Here is a 19,703-nt window from a genome sequence, read left to right as displayed (position 1 = left end):
GTGATAATCTAATGTTATATTGTATGAAACATTTATCTAAATGCATGTTAAAGGGGCAGTGCAGTCAACATTTTTATAATATTTCCACGCTATGAGGTCTAAGTAACACTCTGATAATGGCCTTTTTAAGAGCTTTTTTATTTATTGTTTTGGCCTGGAATTTCAGCCTGTTCAGGTGGGATGGAGTTTTTGGCCCAAAGCATGACATCACAATAGGACCTGATTATTCTGACCAATGACTTCGAGTTATTTTCATGAAATAAACACACACAGTGATTTATTAGACATACAGTGATATGTGTATGTAGCATGGGGGTTTTAAGAAGCGGAAAGGAGATGTCCACTTTGGATGGGTAGCTTTGGATGAGTTGCCTACATACACACATCCTTTAAGAGGAAGTAGTTTGGCCTACATTTATTTATGACGTATTACCTTTCACCCACTATTTAGGAGATCAAAAGCATGTAAATTCATATGAACAAATTGTTGGTTACTATTTGGGAAATAATGATAAGCATGGTTGATGAACCAACTCACTGTCCTTGTGGTTAGAGTGTCCGCTGGAAGGTTAGGAGTTTGATCGCCGGCCGAGTCATACCAAAGACTGAAAATGGGACCCGATGCTTCTCTGCTTGACACTCAGCATTTAGGAGATAGAGTGGGGGTAAGGCGCTGTGATAGACTAGCATCCTGTCCAGGGGGATTACTTGTACATCAAGCTGCCTCATGCTACAGAAACAGGAGATCCTGCTTCTATGACTATTCTTTTCTTGTATTATTTCTTATTGTTGTTGCATTGTTGAGAAGGAACCTGCAAGTAAGCATTTTGTTGCACGGTGTATACCATGTGTATCCCTTCATATGACTAATAAAACTTGAAACTGCTCCTATGAGCCGCTCCGGCTCACACAAGCTAAGGCTAGTGCAAGGCTGTTCTTAGGCCTACTTTTTGGCTGATGTTTTCCCACAGTCTATTTCTGAAGACAAAAAAAGTTTGCGCTCAAACAACTGTAGATAGTGGGAGGTGCTGTTTAAAATAATCTGATACTGCATAAATTTACAAAGATAAGGCGCCACACTATATCCATATAAAATGTGTCTGCTTTATCTATACTGAACAAAAATATAAACGCAACATGTAAAGTGTTGGTCCCATGTTTCATGATAGGTGTGGCATTTTAAGAAGCTGATTAAACAGCATGATCATTACACAGCTGTACCTTGTGCTGGGGACAATAAAAGCCCACTCTAAAATGTACAGTTTTGTCACATAATACAATTAAACAGATGTCTCAAGTTTTGAAAGAGAGTGCAATTGGCATGCTGACTGCAGGAATGTCCACCAGAGCTGTTGCCAGAGAATGTAATGTTAATTTCTCTACCATAAGCCGCCTCCAACGTTGTTTTAGAGAATATGGCAGTACGTCCAACCGGCCTCACAACTGCAGACCATGTGTAACCACGCCAGCCCAGGACCTCCACATCCGGCTTCCTTACCTCCGTAATGCGCAGGAATAAGCTACGGACAACGAACACAATTGCATTTTCTAAAAGGCAATTTGAATGCACAGAGATACCGTGACGAGATCTTGAGGCCCTGACTGGTTTTCTGATCCCCGCCCGTACCTTTTTTTAAGGTATCTGTGACCAACAAATGCATTTCTGTATTCCCAGTCATGTGAAATTCATAGATTAGGGCCTAATTCGTTTATTTCAATTGACTGGTTTCCTTATATGAACTGTAACTCAGTAAAATCTTTGAAATTGCTGCATGTTGCATTTATATTTTTGTTCAGTGTAGTTAGATAAAGTAGACTTCATCGGCCATAGGTAGGGAATAGAGCACCACTTGGGACGCACACAATGCAGCCCAAAGTTACTATTTGTGCATATGAACACACACAGTGAACAGCGTGGAGGTTTTGGTCTGAATATGAGGCATTGTGTGGATAGAAATAGCATCACACCATTTAGAAATAAAAGTTTTCATTATGAATTTCATTCATCACTTTTGTTTTTGAATCTCATAGACACATAATAAAGTCTCAGTGTGACTGATTGGGTATCAAACCCTGGTTCCTTGTGGGACACAAGACTGTTAGCACACTGAACAAAAGCCGCAAACGTGGTTTAGTAAGCCACCTTTCTTACACAAGGTTTGTGGAACCAGTTGGGAAAAGTGGGTGCTGATGGTTTAGTAGGGAATTTATGGTTTAGTAGGGAGTTGATGCTGTAGTAGGAAGTTGATGACGTAGTAGGGAGTTGATGGTTTAGTAGGGAGTTAATGGTTTAGAAGGGAGTTGATGGTTTAGTAGGGAGTTGATGGTTTAGTAGGGAGTTGATGATGTAGAAGGGAGTTGATGGTTTAGTAGGGAACTGATGGTTTAGTAGGTCAATAATTTTACCTTGATTACTACAAGTTTAGATAGCCGGCTGCTAGACTAATTTACCAATCTGAAACAATTTGGCTGACATGGGATAATTGAGTGACTATTAGTAACTGACATAACAAGAGAAACTGTTGGTGTACAAACAAATTTCGATATTGCACCTTGTGTATTCGATAATTCTACCTCGCAAAAGTTGAGACCCTGACTGAGTTCCCGAAAAAACTATGTATTTAAAGTGCTGCCTGCTATCCAACTATAGAATTTGAATAATCATTCTATTTCCATGATTCCAACAGTTCACCAATTAATTAGGCCTAGATGTTTGGCCCATATCATGCAGCCCTACGTGGCACAGTGTGGAAATGATAACATGAGTGCAGGAAATGCAGAAATGTATGAAAATGCTGAACATTTTCTGGGGTTGAAGTTGGATTGAACAGTATGAAACAATCAGAATGTAGAAAGACCCATTGAAATCACGTACAGTGAGGGAAAAAAGTATTTGATCCCCTGCTGATTTTATACAGTGGGGAGAACAAGTATTTGATACACTGCCGATTTTGCAGGTTTTCCTACTTACAAAGCATGTAGAGGTCTGTAATTTTTATCATAGGTACACTTCAACTGTGAGAGACAGAATCTAAAACAAAAAAACAGAAAATCACATTGTATGATTTTTAAGTAATTCATTTGCATTTTATTGCATGACATAAGTATTTGATACATCAGAAAGCAGAACTTAATATTTGGTACAGAAACCTTTGTTTGCAATTACAGAGATCATACGTTTCCTGTAGGTCTTGACCAGGTTTTCACACACTGCAGCAGGGATTTTGGCACACTCTTAAAGGGACTGCTCCTAATCTCAGCTTGTTACCTGTATAAAAGACACCTGTCCACAGAAGCAATCAATCAATCAGATTCCAAACTCTCCACCATGGCCAAGACCAAAGAGCTCTCCAAGGATGTCAGGGACACGATTGTAGACCTACACAAGGCTGGAATGGGCTACAAGACCATCGCCAAGCAGCTTGGTGAGAAGGTGACAACAGTTGGTGCGATTATTCGCAAATGGAAGAAACACAAAATAACTGTCAATCTCCCTCGGCCTGGGGCTCCATGCAAGATCTCACCTCATGGAGTTGCAATGATCATGAGAACGGTGAGGAATCAGCCCAGAAATACACTGAGGATCTTAGCTGGGACCATAGTCACCAAGAAAACAATTGGTAACACACTACGCCGTGAAGGACTGAAATCCTGCAGCGCCCACAAGGTCCCCCTGCTCAAGAAAGCACATATACAGGCCCGTCTGAAGTTTGCCAATGAACATCTGAATGATTCAGAGGAGAACTGGGTGAAAGTGTTGTGGTCAGATGAGACCAAAATGGAGCTCTTTGGCATCAAATCAACTCCCCGTGTTTGGAGGAGGAGGAATGCTGCCTAAGACCCCAAGAACACCATCCCCACCGTCAAACATGGAGGTGGAAACATTATGCTTTGGGGGTGTTTTTCTGCTAAGGGGACAGGACAACTTCACCGCATCAAAGGGACGATGGACGGGGCCATGTACCGTCAAATCTTGGGTGAGATCCTCCTTCCCTCAGCCAGGGTACTGAAAATGGGTCGTGGATGGGTATTCCAGCATGACAATGACCCAAAACACACGGCCAAGGCAACAAAGGAGAGGCTCAAGAAGAAGCACATTAAGGTCCTGGAGTGGCCTATCCAGTCTCCAGACCTTAATCCCATAGAAAATCTGTGGAGGGAGCTGAAGGTTTGAGTTGCCAAACGTCAGCCTCGAAATCTTAATGACTTGGAGAAGATCTGCAAAGATTTTTTTTTTTTAATATAATTTACAGTCAGCTTTGCTGCAAGTAGTTATTGTAAAATACACAGTAACTTACTTTGGCTGATCTCTGTAACGCTCACTGACCTGATGGTGTGGCAGGAAGGTCAGTTTCCTGTCACCCAAGGGTTTGAGGCCAGGTGAGGCTGAGTCCATAGTGTCCTCACACCAAAGAATGCTTAGTAGTTGTCAACTAATGTTAAGATATCTTATAATCAGAAAAGTTCAGTGAAAGTACAGTAAGTTACTGGCAGCTAGTTGCAAGTAAGTTACTAGCTGTTACTGGCTGTTACGTTACTTTGAATTTTACAATAACTTACTGACAGCTGATTGCCAGTTAGGTAACGCAAAATTCACAGCAACTTCCAGGCAATTAATTGCCATTAATTTACTGTGAAATACAAAGTAACCTCTTAACAGTGCAGCTCTTTATTGTCACATGCTTTTACAAAGATTTCAGAACTGAAAGTGTTAAAAGAGGTGCTCCACCTTTGACAACATAACCATCAACCACTTAAACTGGTACAATACTTGCACTGGCGGATGGCACAAATACACACAATTCTGTAACTTGTTGTTTACCGTACTTTCACTGCAACCAGTAGCCTGTACTGTACCGTAAAATTACAGGAACTTTTAACAGTGTAGCATTTCACGGCATAAAGGAAAACATGGTGGTGAGGGAAAGAACATGATGGTTCTACACAACCATCACAGGAGTAAAGAACCCTTCCTGATACACAATACAAATGATGATTACACATCACCCTCACCCCTGACAAAGAACCCCTCAATAACCTTTATATATATATATATATATATATATATATATATATATATATATTATGAGTGTACATCCAGATCCCATCCAACCAATGCATTGCATGAATAGCTGTGTGATTCCCTTATCTGGGCTGACAGTTTCCCCCCAACTTGGCTTTTGAGTCAAGGACCCCTAGACGCTCACAAGCCAATTAGCAAGACTCCTATTATGGTATTCCATCAGGGGGGATGGCTTACTGTAGCCTGGTTCCAAATCTGTTTGTGCTGACTTGCCAACTCCTATGGCCAGGGGACCAAGCTTCCCCTGATCTGATCAAGATGCAGCTGTCCACTTACTGATAACTCAATTAGTGACTGATTGAAGTCTTGAGGTATATTGCAGCCTCCTTAGTTATCATTATGTATTTATGTGAGTTTCATGAGTTTAACGACCACATATTAAAATAGGTTTAGAATATTTACTGAAGAAATGGAATGGATGTTAGAATGAGGATTCAGGAGGGTAATGAGAATAGACCAGAAGAAGCCAAGGACTACAGATGAAGGATCCATAGGGGTTGACTCCGTAGGGTTTGGCTTGGAGTTTCAGGTAGACATCACCCTCAGACCGTGGTAGTTGGGCTGCTGTAGGGATGGCAATCCCCCAAGGAGATCCTTGAAGGAATCTAAGTAATACGAGATAGAAGGTGGAGATGGGATGATTTGGCAGCTGGTAACTCACAGTGTCTTGAAATGCAGCACAGAGAGCATGCAACGCAAAACGAAGAGGAGGAATTACTTTGGTCAGGTTTAAATAGGGTGGTATTGGTGATTAAGGAGAGTGAAAACAGGTGAAGACTGATTAGCAATTAGTAGCAGCTGGAGCTTGTTTGAGGAGCTACGGTCAAGGCAACTATTTAAGTGTTGCCAACGGTAGTGGAGGCTGATTGGCAATGGTTAGGAGCTGGTGTTTGTTAACTTGGCAACTAGTTAAGTGTTACATTCAAGTCTGGTCCTCTCTCCTGAATTTTTGTTAATTCTTAACACCATAAATCAGTTAAGCATTGAGTAACCTTGAACCAAATCGTGTGTGTGTTATAGCTAGCTAATAGTCTATCATAATAGACTGATTGTTGAGGAACAGGGCAGGACTACCTGTAATGCTTTACTAAACACTCTCCAAGAGAGGTTCACCCCAAGCTTATGAGGTCACAAAGTTAAGGACAGACCAGACACCACATGTATCCACCACATCTGCAAGGTTACAACTTACTATGTAGCCCAGTCACCACTTGGAATTGCGGTCCAGAAGTGGGCCAGGTATGGCTCTCATCATGTTATGATTATTTTTTAAATCCAAGCGGTAGCGCATCGATGGAGTGCAAGAGGCTTTGTTTTTATGTTTCCATATTGATGTGATGTCTCTGTCACTTCAATATCCTATGCTCAAGTGTCAGTGACACTGACACTGTTAACAAATAGCCTACATGACCCCTGTACTCGCAGAATTGTGTTAATTTTAACTAATGTCTTCAAGTTTGTGGTGACCCAGTAAATGTTTCGGTCCTGACCACATTCATGTTGCAGTATTATGCACATATAACATTAAAGTAAATGTTATACTCGAGTGGGACAATGTTATCTGATGCAGTGTTAAATTAACTCCTGAATCAAGACTTTGCAACTCTAGAAATGTTACACTGAAAAATTAACACTAGGGCCTAGATTCAATCAGATCGAGTGTTAACCAGCGTTAACCAGCGTTGGCCAACATACGCATAGCAGATGTTTTGGCGGTGTTGGAGGTGTAACAGTGATATGAGCTGCTGCTCTTGTGTCACAAACCACTCCCTTCCTTCTTATCCCTACTGCGTTAGAAGTTCAAAACGATTTGACAGCTCTAACGCAGTTCCACATCCGACACCGCCAAAACAACCAATTTGCCAATGTCAATCTGATTAAATCCAGTCCTAGGTCACACTAACCAATTTGCTGTGCTGGAGTTCAGATGGTCTTGTCTTGTCATGGATGACTCAAATTGGCTGGAAATCATGGCTCAGCTTCTCCTACATGTGTGATGATGCTCTGAAATTAAATGGCTTTTTAATCGTTTCACAAAAGTAACAGTAATTAAGATGTTATGCAACAACTTAAGAAGAGAGGTACAAACACACACACACACACACACACTCACACAGGGCTGAGGGAAAATATAAGCAGAGTGCGTCGCCAGGCTTAATTATCTGGTTTAAGATGGAATCTAAATGGCTATCTAAAGAAAAGTGTTGGTTAATTACAGATCAGTGGGTGGTACGGTGGACTGGAAGGGTAAAACGTATGGAGGTCTATAAAAAAGTATAACAATAGAAGAAGGGGGCTGAGAGGGTGTGGAAGGTTGATTTGGGATGGGGGATGGGTTGGAGGGTAGCAAGGACATCATCAGGAAGACAAGAAACAGTCAAGGGCATGTTACTAGAGCCTTCCTCACTGCATTTGTTTCTTTTTTAAATAAAAATGTTCTTCCTCTGATCCCATTCCCCTTGGCCTTCACTTTGCGATCCATTTGCAGCTTACTCTCTGCATATTCAGTCTCTATTTTATGATTAAGGAGATAAATGAATATTCCTTTGGAATGTGAATTTACGTTATGCTGTCTTTTTTTCTGCCACAGTGAGATCTCTCAGAGTGACTGCACCAGGAACATAAGAAGTCATGCATTCCTCTCTCTCCACAGCCTAGCTGAGATGTACGTGTCACACACACACACGAGACACACACACACACACACACACACACACCATATTACAGAACTTTAATCTCCCAGTTCTGAAGGTTTTAGTTGGTGAGATAACGTATTGTTCTGTTGGAGGCCATGGATTTGACTGTGTTTATATTTTCTTATTATGTGTCTCCTTCTACCCTGATAAGTTACAGTAATAGACTGTGGTTTATGTGATCCATTGAACACAATGCATGCAGAATATTACTTATTTACTTAATCCTCTTCATTCCTGGACAGAATATTACTGTAACCAAAAGTATGATTCACAAGGTCACTCATCATGAGTAAAAATATGTTACTTGATTGGGATATTGGAAATAAATGTTAAAGTTTTTTAAATAAATGTTTATATTGTGATGCTTTCTGTTATTCCATAGACAGATACAGAACATCAAAAATCTGATCAGTATAGAGAAGGGGTCCTTCACTGATCTTCCCAGGCTGAGATACCTGTAAGCTTTTATTCCAATATTATTGTTAGCCATACTACTGTAATTCCAGGTACAACACCTCCGTTTGTCAATATTCAATTTTGGTATTTTATTTACTTGATGAAATGCTGTCACAGCTTTGTAACACACATTTTCACCCACTTTTTTTTTTACCTCCTCTGTCTCTTTCTTCACCTCTTTCCCCCTCTTCTGCTCTTTTCTCTCTCCCAGGAGTATCTGTAACACAGGAATAATACACTTTCCTGACTTCTCCACCATCTCCTCCCTGGTGATACTGGAGTACTTCTTCCTGTATGTATCCAGAACTTGACCAACCTAAAACTGGATTACATGATAATATACAATGATAATATACTGTAGCTACACCCATTTCAAGATAACCTAAACCCAACCCCAGCTGTATGTGACCCTACTATTCTAATTCTCCTCACTGAAAAGGAACTGACCACTGCTTTCCCTTAGTTAAACCACGTAAGAGAGCAGCGGAAGGGTTCTGGAAACCTTGGTTTACAATCGGTCTCAAAAAATCCTCAGTTTAAAAAAACTAGTTGAATAAAACATTTCTCACAAATCCCTCTCCCCTGAATTCTGCAAATTACAAAATGTATAAGAACAAATTTACTCACCTACTTCGGATATCCCCCAAAATAAATGTTACTAACATATTCCCCAAATCCTCAAAAAAAAATAAAGTCAACTTGGAAAATCATCAATCAACTGTTAAATAAGAAAAAGGCATCTACAACTATCCCATCTCAATTTATTGTTGGAAATAAGACCTATAGTGATCCTGATGTTTTTTCATGTGAATTTAACAACTTTTTGTGAATGTGGGTTCCTCTCTGTCAAAGAAAATTCTGAAAACTGATGGAAATCCCTTGGATTACATTAAGGGACATTTCCCTTCTCTGCTTCAGTTTGATCCTCCTGATGTAATGGAGGTGATGGAGGTAATTAGTAATTTAAAGATGTCAGCAGCAGGTCATGATGAGATTGGTGCCTCTTTGTGAAATCAGTGTCTTCCTTGATCACTGAGCCTCTAACGTATATCTTCACCAAATCAATGCTAACTGGTATTGTTCCTAAAGATTTGAAAATTGCCAAGGTTATCCCCCTTTATAAATCTGGGGATCCAAGATCTTTTACAAATTATCGTCCATTATCTGTACTACCATGTTTTATATCTGTACTACCATGTTTTATATCTGTACTACCTTGTTTTTCTAAAATCCTAAATGGGTGTATAAGAGAATGTTGAAACATTTAAATCAACACTGTATTCTATATGAGCACCAATATGGTTTTAACACTGTATTCTATATGAGCACCAATATGGTTCCAACACTGTATTCTATATGAGCACCAATATGGTTTCAACACTGTATTCTATATGAGCACCAATATGGTTTCAACACTGTATTCTATATGAGCACCAATATGGTTTCAACACTGTATTCTATATGAGCACCAATATGGTTTCAACACTGTATTCTATATGAGCACCAATATGGTTTCAACACTGCATTCTATATGAGCACCAATATGGTTTCAACACTGTATTCTATATGAGCACCAATATGGTTTCAATACTGTATTCTATATGAGCACCAATATGGTTTTCGTAAAAACTACTCCACAGATATGTCTCCTTTGCAACATGTGGATAACATATTTACAGCCCTTAACAACAATGACTACTCTCTTGGCATCTTTTTAGATTTATCCAAAGCATTTGACACGGTTGATCATGAAATATTACTTTCTAAATTGCATTATTACGATTTTCATGATTATACCGTATAATTGGTTACATAGTGTGTTTATGATAGAGAACAATTTGTTTATGCAAACGGCTGTACATCTACCAGGGCCAAGATATCCTGTGGCGTCCCACAGGGTTCGATAATTGGACCTTTGTTATCCCTGATCTATATCAATGACCTTGCTACTGTGTCTTCTACCATACTTCCCATTCTCTTTGCTGATGATAACAATTTGATTTTATCACACAATAATTTTGATTCACTAATTAATGAAGCCAACTCAGGCATGGCCAAATTTTCTGAATGGTACAACTTTATTGTATTCACTGGTAAGAATAAGAAATATTGTAAAATGTAAATGTAAAAAAAAGAGCCAGAATCTCAATTGGTGGGAATGAAATGGAACAAGTCACATCCACTAGATTCCTCTGAGTTCTAATTGATGAAAAGTTATCATGGAAAGATCATATTCAATTTGTCTGCAGCAAAGTGATGAAATCTGTTGGTATCATCAGAAAGATTAGTGGTTTGGTTAATCAGGCTTGCTTCCTAACTCTTTACTATAGCTTAATTTACCCATATTTAATTTACTGTAATATTGTCTGGGCCAGTACATATGCCTCCTACCTACACAAATTACTCATCATACAAAAGAAATGTGCAAGACTAGCCACCTCCTCTAATTACCTGGCTCCATCTGCACCTTTGTTTAAGAAACTCAATATCTTGTCTATTTTTGACATTAATGTACGGCAATTATGCATTTTCATCTACAAATACTCATACCTCCCAGACAGTTTACATAAACCCTTCAATGGATTCTTCCAGGTTAATTCTGAAATCCATCTATATAACACAAGCCACTGCGATAACCTTCACCCTCCCCACTGCCGCATCTCACATAGTCAATTCTCTATCAGATATATACAGTGGGGAAAAAAAGTATTTAGTCAGCCACCAATTGTGCAAGTTATCCCACTTAAAAAGATGAGAGAGGCCTGTAATTTTCATCATAGGTACACGTCAACTATGACAGACAAATTGAGAAGAAAAAAATCCAGAAAATCACATTGTAGGATTTTTTATGAATTTATTTGCAAATTATTATTTTTTTATTTTTTTATTATGGTGAAAATAAGTATTTGGTCACCTACAAACAAGCAAGATTTCTGGCTCTCACAGACCTGTAACTTCTTCTTTAAGAGGCTCCTCTGTCCTCCACTCGTTACCTGTATTAATGGCACCTGTTTGAACTTGTTATCAGTATAAAAGACACCTGTCCACAACCTCAAACAGTCACACTCCAAACTCCACTATGGCCAAGACCAAAGAGCTGTCAAAGGACACCAGAAACAAAATTGTAGACCTGCACCAGGCTGGGAAGACTGAATCTGCAATAGGTAAGCAGCTTGGTTTGAAGAAATCAACTGTGGGAGCAATTATTAGGAAATGGAAGACATACAAGACCACTGATAATCTCCCTCGATCTGGGGCTCCACGCAAGATCTCACCCCGTGGGGTCAAAATGATCACAAGCAAAAATCCCAGAACCACACGGGGGGACCTAGTGAATGACCTGCAGAGAGCTGGGACCAAAGTAACAAAGCCTACCATCAGTAACACACTACGCCGCCAAGGACTCAAATCCTGCAGTGCCAGACGTGTCCCCCTGCTTAAGCCAGTACATGTCCAGGCCAGTCTGAAGTTTGCTAGAGTGCATTTGGATGATCCAGAAGAGGATTGGGAGAATGTCATATGGTCAGATGAAACCAAAATATAACTTTTTGGTAAAAACTCAACTCGTCGTGTTTGGAATGCTGAGTTGCATCCAAAGAACACCATACCTACTGTGAAGCATGGGGGTGGAAACATCATGCTTTGGGGCTGTTTTTCTGCAAAGGGACCAGGACGACTGATCCGTGTAAAGGAAAGAATGAATGGGGCCATGTATCGTGAGATTTTGAGTGAAAACCTCCTTCCATCAGCAAGGGCATTGAAGATGAAACGTGGCTGGGTCTTTCAGCATGACAATGATCCCAAACACACCGCCCGGGCAACGAAGGAGTGGCTTCGTAAGAAGCATTTCAAGGTCCTGGAGTGGCCTTGCCAGTCTCCAGATCTCAACCCCATAGAAAATCTTTGGAGGGAGTTGAAAGTCCGTGTTGCCCAGCGACAGCCCCAAAACATCATTGCTCTAGAGGAGATCTGCATGGAGGAATGGGCCAAAATACCAGCAACAGTGTGTGAAAACCTTGTGAAGACTTACAGAAAACGTTTGACCTGTGTCATTGCCAACAAAGGGTATATAACAAAGTATTGAGAAACTTTTGTTATTGACCAAATACTTATTTTCCACCATCATTTGCAAATAAATTCATTAAAAATCCTACAATGTGATTTTCAGGATTTTCTTTTCTCATTTTATCTGTCATAGTTGACGTGTACCTATGATGAAAATTACAGGCCTCTCTCATCTTTTTAAGTGGGAGAACTTGCACAATTGGTGGCTGACTAAATACTTTTTTCCCCCACTGTATATATTGAATTCTTATCTTCACATTGCCAAAACCTCATCATCCCTCAATAATTTCAAGCGACGACTGGGGGTCAGCCTGATGAACCAAACTATTCAGTAATCTCCTCCATATAGCCCAACTCTCACACACTCACATCCACACATGCACACACACATATATATAAAACATATACTGTTAATTTTTTTTGTGATTGCTGACTGGTTCATTTGTACATTTATGATTAGTAGGTTTTGTTATCTGTTTTAACAAACCTTTCTTATTTTTGTACTTATGGATTGTATATTGTTTGTTTGTGGTGTGATTTTTATGTAAGCCCTTGGGCTTCCAACCACACGTGCACACCGTTGTATTTTGTATTATTTGTTTTTATCTATATTGTTGTTTATCACTTATTTTCTTTGGTGCAAATAAATGAAACCTTAAACTCTCTCCTCTCCTCTCCTCTCCTCTCCTCTCCTCTCCTCTCCTCTCCTCTCCTCTCCTCTCCTCTCCTCTCCTCTCCTCTCCTCTCCTCTCCTCTCCTCTTCTCTTCTCTCCTATCCTCTGCTCTCCTCTTCTCCTCTCTTATGTGTGCAGTGAGCTGGGAGACAACATGCAGCTCCACAGTATACCTGCCAATGCCTTTCAAGGGATCACAGAGGAGAGTGTGTACATGTGAGTATGAGTACAATACTATTACTTATTTGGAGCAATACTCCAAACAGCCATACTATGGGATCTCCAATGTTCTTGAGCAATTTACAAGTTTTGTACGATTTCAATTTGCCTCAGCACGTGTTTAGATCATTGATTTGAGAATTTTCTCATCTGGGTGTTTAATGTAAGAATTGTTTCACTGCTGATTTCATTAAATCTCATCTAATTGATTGCGGTAACCATGATAATTTTCATCGAATCCAGGGTTTAGGACAGCACTTGTAAATTATGTTTTTAAATCAATTTCTGTTGTATGTAAGCAATTGTAAATCGGTCAAGCTGACATTAACAACCAATTTAAATTAAATGTGTGGAAATGTGTTTCTTACAGGAATATTTTAAAAAATGGATTCAAGGAAATCAAGTCGCACGCTTTCAACGGAACAAAGCTGGATAGACTGTACGTATTCCCCTTAAACAATCAACCCTTTCCTCCGCTTCCTGCTTAGTTTCAGTTCTTACAACAAAGTGCCTGAAACACACACACACACACGTGCACGCACGCACACACACTCTCAACAGAACCTGCTCTTGCTAAGCCTTTGTTGCTGTTATTTCAGAGTTGTGTCAAAGGCTTGGGTTAATCAAAGAAACTCGATGTACCAGTAAAATAACGTCTTGTAAGACACAATATTGAGTGGGCGCCATGTTGTTTACTTTGCTCAACATCTTGATCAAAGCAGAATCACTTTCAATGAGTCTAAACATTCATACTATTACTGAACAAAAATATAAACGCAACATGCAACAATTTAAAAGATTTTACTGAGCTACAGTTCATAGAAGGAAATCAGTCAATTTAAATAAATTCATTAGGCCCTAATCTATGGATTTCGGGCATCGGCCCACCCACTTGGGAGTCAGGTCCACACACTGGGGAGCCAGCCCCCCCATCAGACGATCCCGCAGGTGAAGAAGCCGGATGTACAGGTCGTGGGCTGGCGTGGTTACACATGGTCTGCGGTTGTGAGGCCGGTTGGACATACTGCCAAATTCTCAAAAACGATGTTGGAGGCGGTTTATGGTAGAGAAATGAGCATTCAATTCTCTGGGAACAGCTCTGGTGGACATTCCTATAGTCAGCATGCCAATTGCATGCTCCATCAAAACTGTAATGATCATGCTGTTTAATCAGTTTCCTCATATACCACACCTGTCAGGTGGATGGATTATCTTGGCAAAGGAGAAATGCTCACTTACAGGGATGTAAGCAATTTTGTACACACAATTTGAGAGAAATAACCTTTTTGTGCATATGGGATCTTTTATTTCAGCTCATGAAACATGGGACCAACACTTTACATGTTGCGTTTATATCTTTCTTCGGTAAAATCTCAGATACAGTTGAAGCCAGAAGTTTACATACACCTTAGCCAAATACATTTAAACTCAGTATTTCACAATTCCTGACATTTAATCCTGTTAAAAACTCCATGTCTTAGGTCAGTTAGAATGTGAAATGTCAGAATAATAGTAGAGGGAATGATTTATTTCAGCTTTTATTTATTTCATCACATACCCAGTGGGTCAGAAGTTTACACACACTCAATTAGTATTTGGTAGCATTACCTTTAAATTGTTTAACTTGGGTCAAACGTTTCAGGTTAGACTTCCACAAGCTTCCCACAATAAGTAGGGTGAATTTTGGCCCACTCCTCCTGACAGAGCTGGTGTAACTGAGTCAGGTTTGTCGGCCTCCTTGCTCGAACATGCTTTTTCAGTTCTGCCCACAAATTGTCTATAGGATTGAGGTCAGGGCTTTGTGATGGCCACTCCAATACCTTTACTTTGTTGTCCTTAAGCCATTTTGCCACAACTTTGGAAGTATGCTTTGGGTCATTGTCCATTTGGAAGACCCATTTGCGACCAAGCTTTAACTTCCTGACTAATGTCTTGAGATGTTGCTTCAATATATCCACCTAATTTACCTTCCTCATGATGCCATCTATTTTGTGAAGTGCACCAGTCCCTCCTGCAGCAAAGCACCCCCACAGCATGATGCTGCCACCCCCGTGCTTCACGGTTGGGATGGTGTTCTTCGGCTTGCAAGATACCACCATTTTCCTCCAAACATAACGATGGTCATGATGGCCAAACAGTTCTATTTTTGTTTCATCAGACCAGAGGACATTTCTCCAAAAAGTGCGATCTTTGTCCCCATGTGCAGTTGCAGACCGTACTCTGGCTTTTTTATGGCGGTTTTGGAGCAGTGGCTTCTTCCTTGCTGAGCGGCCTTTCAGGTTATGTCGATATAGGACTCGCTTTACTGTGGATATAGATACTTTTGTACCTGTTTCCTCCAGCATTTTCACAAGGTCCTTTGCTGTTGTTCTGGGATTGATTTGCACTTTTCGCACCAAAGTACGTTAATCTCTAGGAGACAGAACGAGTCTCCTTCCTGAGCGGTATGACGGCTGCGTGGTCCCATGGTGTTTATACTTGCGTACTATTGTTTGTACAGATGAACGTGGTACCTTCAGGTGTTTGGAAATGGCTCCCAAGGATGAACCAGACTTGTGGAGGTCTATAATTGTTTTTCTGAGGTCTTGGCTGATTTATTTTGATTTTCACATGAGGTCAAGCAAAGAGGCACTGAGTTTGAAGGTAGGCCTTGAAAAACATCTACAGGTACACCTCCAATTGACTCAAATGATGTCAATTAGCCTACCAGAAGCTTCTAAAGCCATGACATCATTTTCTGGATTTTTCTAAGCTGTTTAAAGGCACAATCAACTTAAAATCAACTTAAACTTCTGACCCACTGGAATTGTGATACAGTGAATTATAAGTGAAATAATCTGTCTGTAAACAATTGTTAGAACAATTACTTGTGTCATGCACAAAGTAGATGTCCTAACCGACTTGCCAAAACTATAGTTTGTTAACAAGATATTTGTGGAGTGGTTGAAAAAAACGAGTTTTAATGACTCCAACCTAAGTGTATGTAAACTTCCGACTTCAACTGTATTACTGAAGGCTATTATCTTTGTGCATTTCAAAACCTCCAGAAGCAATTTAATTTACCTGGCACTTCCTTTTTCTTTTACTTACAACTTCATTCTGCTTTGCGTGTATATGGAGTCCCACGGGGGCAAGAATGGTCTATCCATCCTATCCACAAATTATTTATTCATAGTAACACAGGGACGGGTCTCTAAATTACATTCTCTGCTACTTAAAATTACTCATAAATCAATCCGTTCCCATGCATCATGGAAGAAAGACCTCTCTGTGTGTAGTACTGTGACTAATTGGACAAGAGTTTGATCTAACATATCATTTTTATCAAGAAACCCCAACCACCAAATGATACATTACAATTTTGCCCATAGAACTTACTGCACACCATGCTAACTATTCAAGATGAAGCTAGACAATCCCCAAATTGCTCACTGTGCCCTCAGGGGGCTCCTTGTACATTTATTCATATGGTATGGGAACTGTTTGTCTTGTTCGATCTTGTCACTTGTTTCCTTGTCCATGTGTTCCTGTTTTGTGTCACCCATATTTCACTCATTTATTGCAAGGATATAACTTCCATTGCTTGTGCTCATTTGTGCTCAAGACAAACAGGATTTAATACTATGTGTATCATGTGATTGTTTTCTCGTGTAGGATTCTGAAAGACAACAGGTATCTGAGGAACATCCATGAAGATGCCTTTGAGGGAGCGTCAGGGCCAACTGTGCTGTAAGTGAATACTTCCTTAGAAAAGTATTATGTAACATTCACCTTTAATACACTCCATTCCTATAATATAATCATCCCACTGGTCACAGATGTCAATTCAACGTCTATTCCACGTTGGTTCCACGTAATGTAATTGAAATAATGTGGAAACAACATGATTCAACCAGGAGCTGATCATGGACTACAGGAAACGGAGGGCCGAGCACGGCCCCATTCACATCAACGGGGCTGTAGTGGAGCGGGTCGGGAGCTTCAAGTACCTCAGTGTCCACATCATTAAGGATCTATCATGGTCCAAACACACCAACACAGTTGTGAAGAGGGCATGACAATGCCTCTTCCCCTTCAGGATCCTGAAAAGATTTGGTATGGGTCCTCAGATCCACAAATAGTTTTGAAGCTGCACCATTGAGAGTATCTTGACTGGCTGCATCACCGCTTGGTATGGCAACTGCTTGGCATCCAACCGCAAGGCGCTACAGAGGGTAATGCGTGCGGCCCAGTACATCACTGGGGCCGAGCTCCCTGCCATCCAGGACCTCTATACCAGGAGGTGTCAGAGGAAGGCCCTAAAATTGTCAAAGACTCCAGCCATCCACGTCATAGACTGTTCTCGCTGCTACCGCAAAGCAAGCGGTACCGATGCACCTAGACTGGAACCAACAGGACCCTGAACAGCTTCTATCCTCAAGCCATAAGACTGCCAAATAACCTACCTGGACAATCTTCATTGACCCTTTTTGCACAAACCTTTTTTTTACTCATCACATACGCTGCTGCTACTGTTTATTATCTGTCACTTTTTTCGTAGTTATATGTACAGTACCAGTCAAAAGATTGGACACACCTTCTCATTCCAGGATCTTTCTTTCTTTTTACTATTTTCTACATTGTAGAATAATAGTGAAGAATTCAAAACTATGAACTAACACATATGGAATCATGTAGTAACCAAAAGTGTTAAACAAATCAAAATATATTTTATATTTGAGATTCTTCAAATAGCCACCCTTTGCCTTGATGACAGCTTTGCACACTCTTGGCATTCTCTCCACCAGCTTCACCTGGAATGCTTTTCCAACAGTCTTGAAGGAATTATGCTGAGCACTTGTTGGCTGCTTTTCCTTCACTCTGCGGTTCGACTCATCCCCAACCATCTCAATTGGGTTGAGGTTGGGGTATTCTGGAGGCCAGGTCATCTGATGCAGCACTCCATCACTCTCCTTCTTGGTAAAATAGCCCTTACACAGCCTGGAGGTGTGTGGGTCATTGTCCTGTTGAAAAACAAATGATAGTCCCACTAAGCCCAAATCAGATGGGATGGCGTATCGCTGCAGAATGCTGTGGTAGCCATGCTGGTTAAGTGTGCCTTGAATTCTAAATAAATCACAGACAGTGTCACCAGCAAAGCACCCCCACACCATAACACCTCCTCCTCCATGCTTTATGGTGGGAAATACACATCTCACAAAGACACAGCGGTTGGAACCAAAGATCTCCAATTTGGACTCCAGACCAAAGGACAGATTTCCACCGGTATAATGTCCATTGCTCATGTTTCTTGGCCCCAGCAAGTCTCTTCTTATTATTGGTGTCCTTGAGCAGTGGTTTCTGCAGCAATTCGACCATGAAGGCCTGATTCAAACAGTCTCCTCTGAACAGTTGATGTTGAGATGTGTCTGTTACTTGAACTCTGTGAAGCATTTATTTGGCCTGCAATTTCTGAGGCTGGTAACTCTAATGAACTTATCCTCTGCAGCAGAGGTAACTCTGGGTCTTCCATTCCTGTGGCGGTCCTCATGAGAGCCAGTTTCATCATAGCAGTTGATGGTTTTTGCAACTGCACTTGAAGAAACATTCAAAGTTCTTGAAATGTTCTGTATTGACTGACCTTCATGTCTTAAAAGTAATGATGGACTGTCGTTTCTCTTTGTTCATTTGAGCTGTTCTTGACATAATATGGACTTGGTCTTTTACCAAATAGGGCTATCTTCTGTATAGCCCCCCTACCTTGTCACAACACAACTGATTGGCTCAAACGCATTAAGAAGGAAAGAAATTCCACAAATTAACTTTTAAGAAGACACACCTGTTAATTGAAATGCATTCCAGGTGACTACTTCATGAAGCTGGTTGAGAGAATGCCAAGAGTGTGCAAAGCTGTCATCAAGGCAAATGGTGGCTATTTGAAGAATCTCAAATATAAAATATATTTTGATTTGTTAAACACTTTTTTGGTTACTACATGATTCCATATGTGTTTCATAGTTTTGATGTCTTCACTATTATTCTACAATGTAAAACAATTTTAAAATAAAGAAAAACCCTTGAATGAGTAGGTGTGTCCAAACTTTTGACTGGTAGTGTACATACAGTGTCCACTTCAATTACCTCGTACCCCTGCACATTGACTCGGTACTGGTACCCCTTGTATATAGCCAAGTTATTTTTACTCATTGTGTATCTACAGTATTATTACTTTTATTATTATGTGGTTTATTTCCTATTATTTCTCTATCTTCTTTCTCTCTGCATTTTTGGGAAGGGCCCATTAGTAAGCATTTCACTGTTAGTCCACACCTGTTGTTTACGAATAAAATTTCATTTTATTTGTGTGCCCAGTGGGATTCTTCCTGCCACACTGACCTCCACAGTGCCCCAGTATTTCCTGTTTCCCTATCTATAACTGGCAATGTCAAAGATACACATTAGTTATACATTAAACAAAGATTACATGGACACTAAATCTGACTACTGGGAACTGTTATCATAGAGACCTTG

At 40.3% G+C, this 19,703-nt stretch overlaps 1 protein-coding gene across 1 annotated transcript in view; it reads left to right on the top strand.

Annotated features, from left to right (window-relative positions):
- The window catches only part of LOC311100892 (lutropin-choriogonadotropic hormone receptor-like), a gene marked incomplete at both ends in the record, with an annotated part of 30,072 nt that overhangs the window by 1,525 nt on the left and 8,844 nt on the right, over positions 1–19,703 (top strand). Inside the window, 6 exons of the mRNA XM_084141883.1 lie at positions 7,674–7,748; positions 8,162–8,236; positions 8,447–8,527; positions 13,113–13,190; positions 13,564–13,632; positions 16,848–16,922. Of these exons, the coding sequence (XP_083998009.1) occupies positions 7,674–7,748; positions 8,162–8,236; positions 8,447–8,527; positions 13,113–13,190; positions 13,564–13,632; positions 16,848–16,922 (453 nt within the window). The remainder of the gene's footprint in view (positions 1–7,673; positions 7,749–8,161; positions 8,237–8,446; positions 8,528–13,112; positions 13,191–13,563; positions 13,633–16,847; positions 16,923–19,703) is intronic.

Source organism: Coregonus lavaretus (assembly GCF_964263955.1).
Source record: "Coregonus lavaretus genome assembly, chromosome: 25".
Lineage (NCBI taxonomy): Eukaryota > Metazoa > Chordata > Actinopteri > Salmoniformes > Salmonidae > Coregonus > Coregonus lavaretus.
This window is presented reverse-complemented; position numbering and strand designations above follow the sequence as displayed.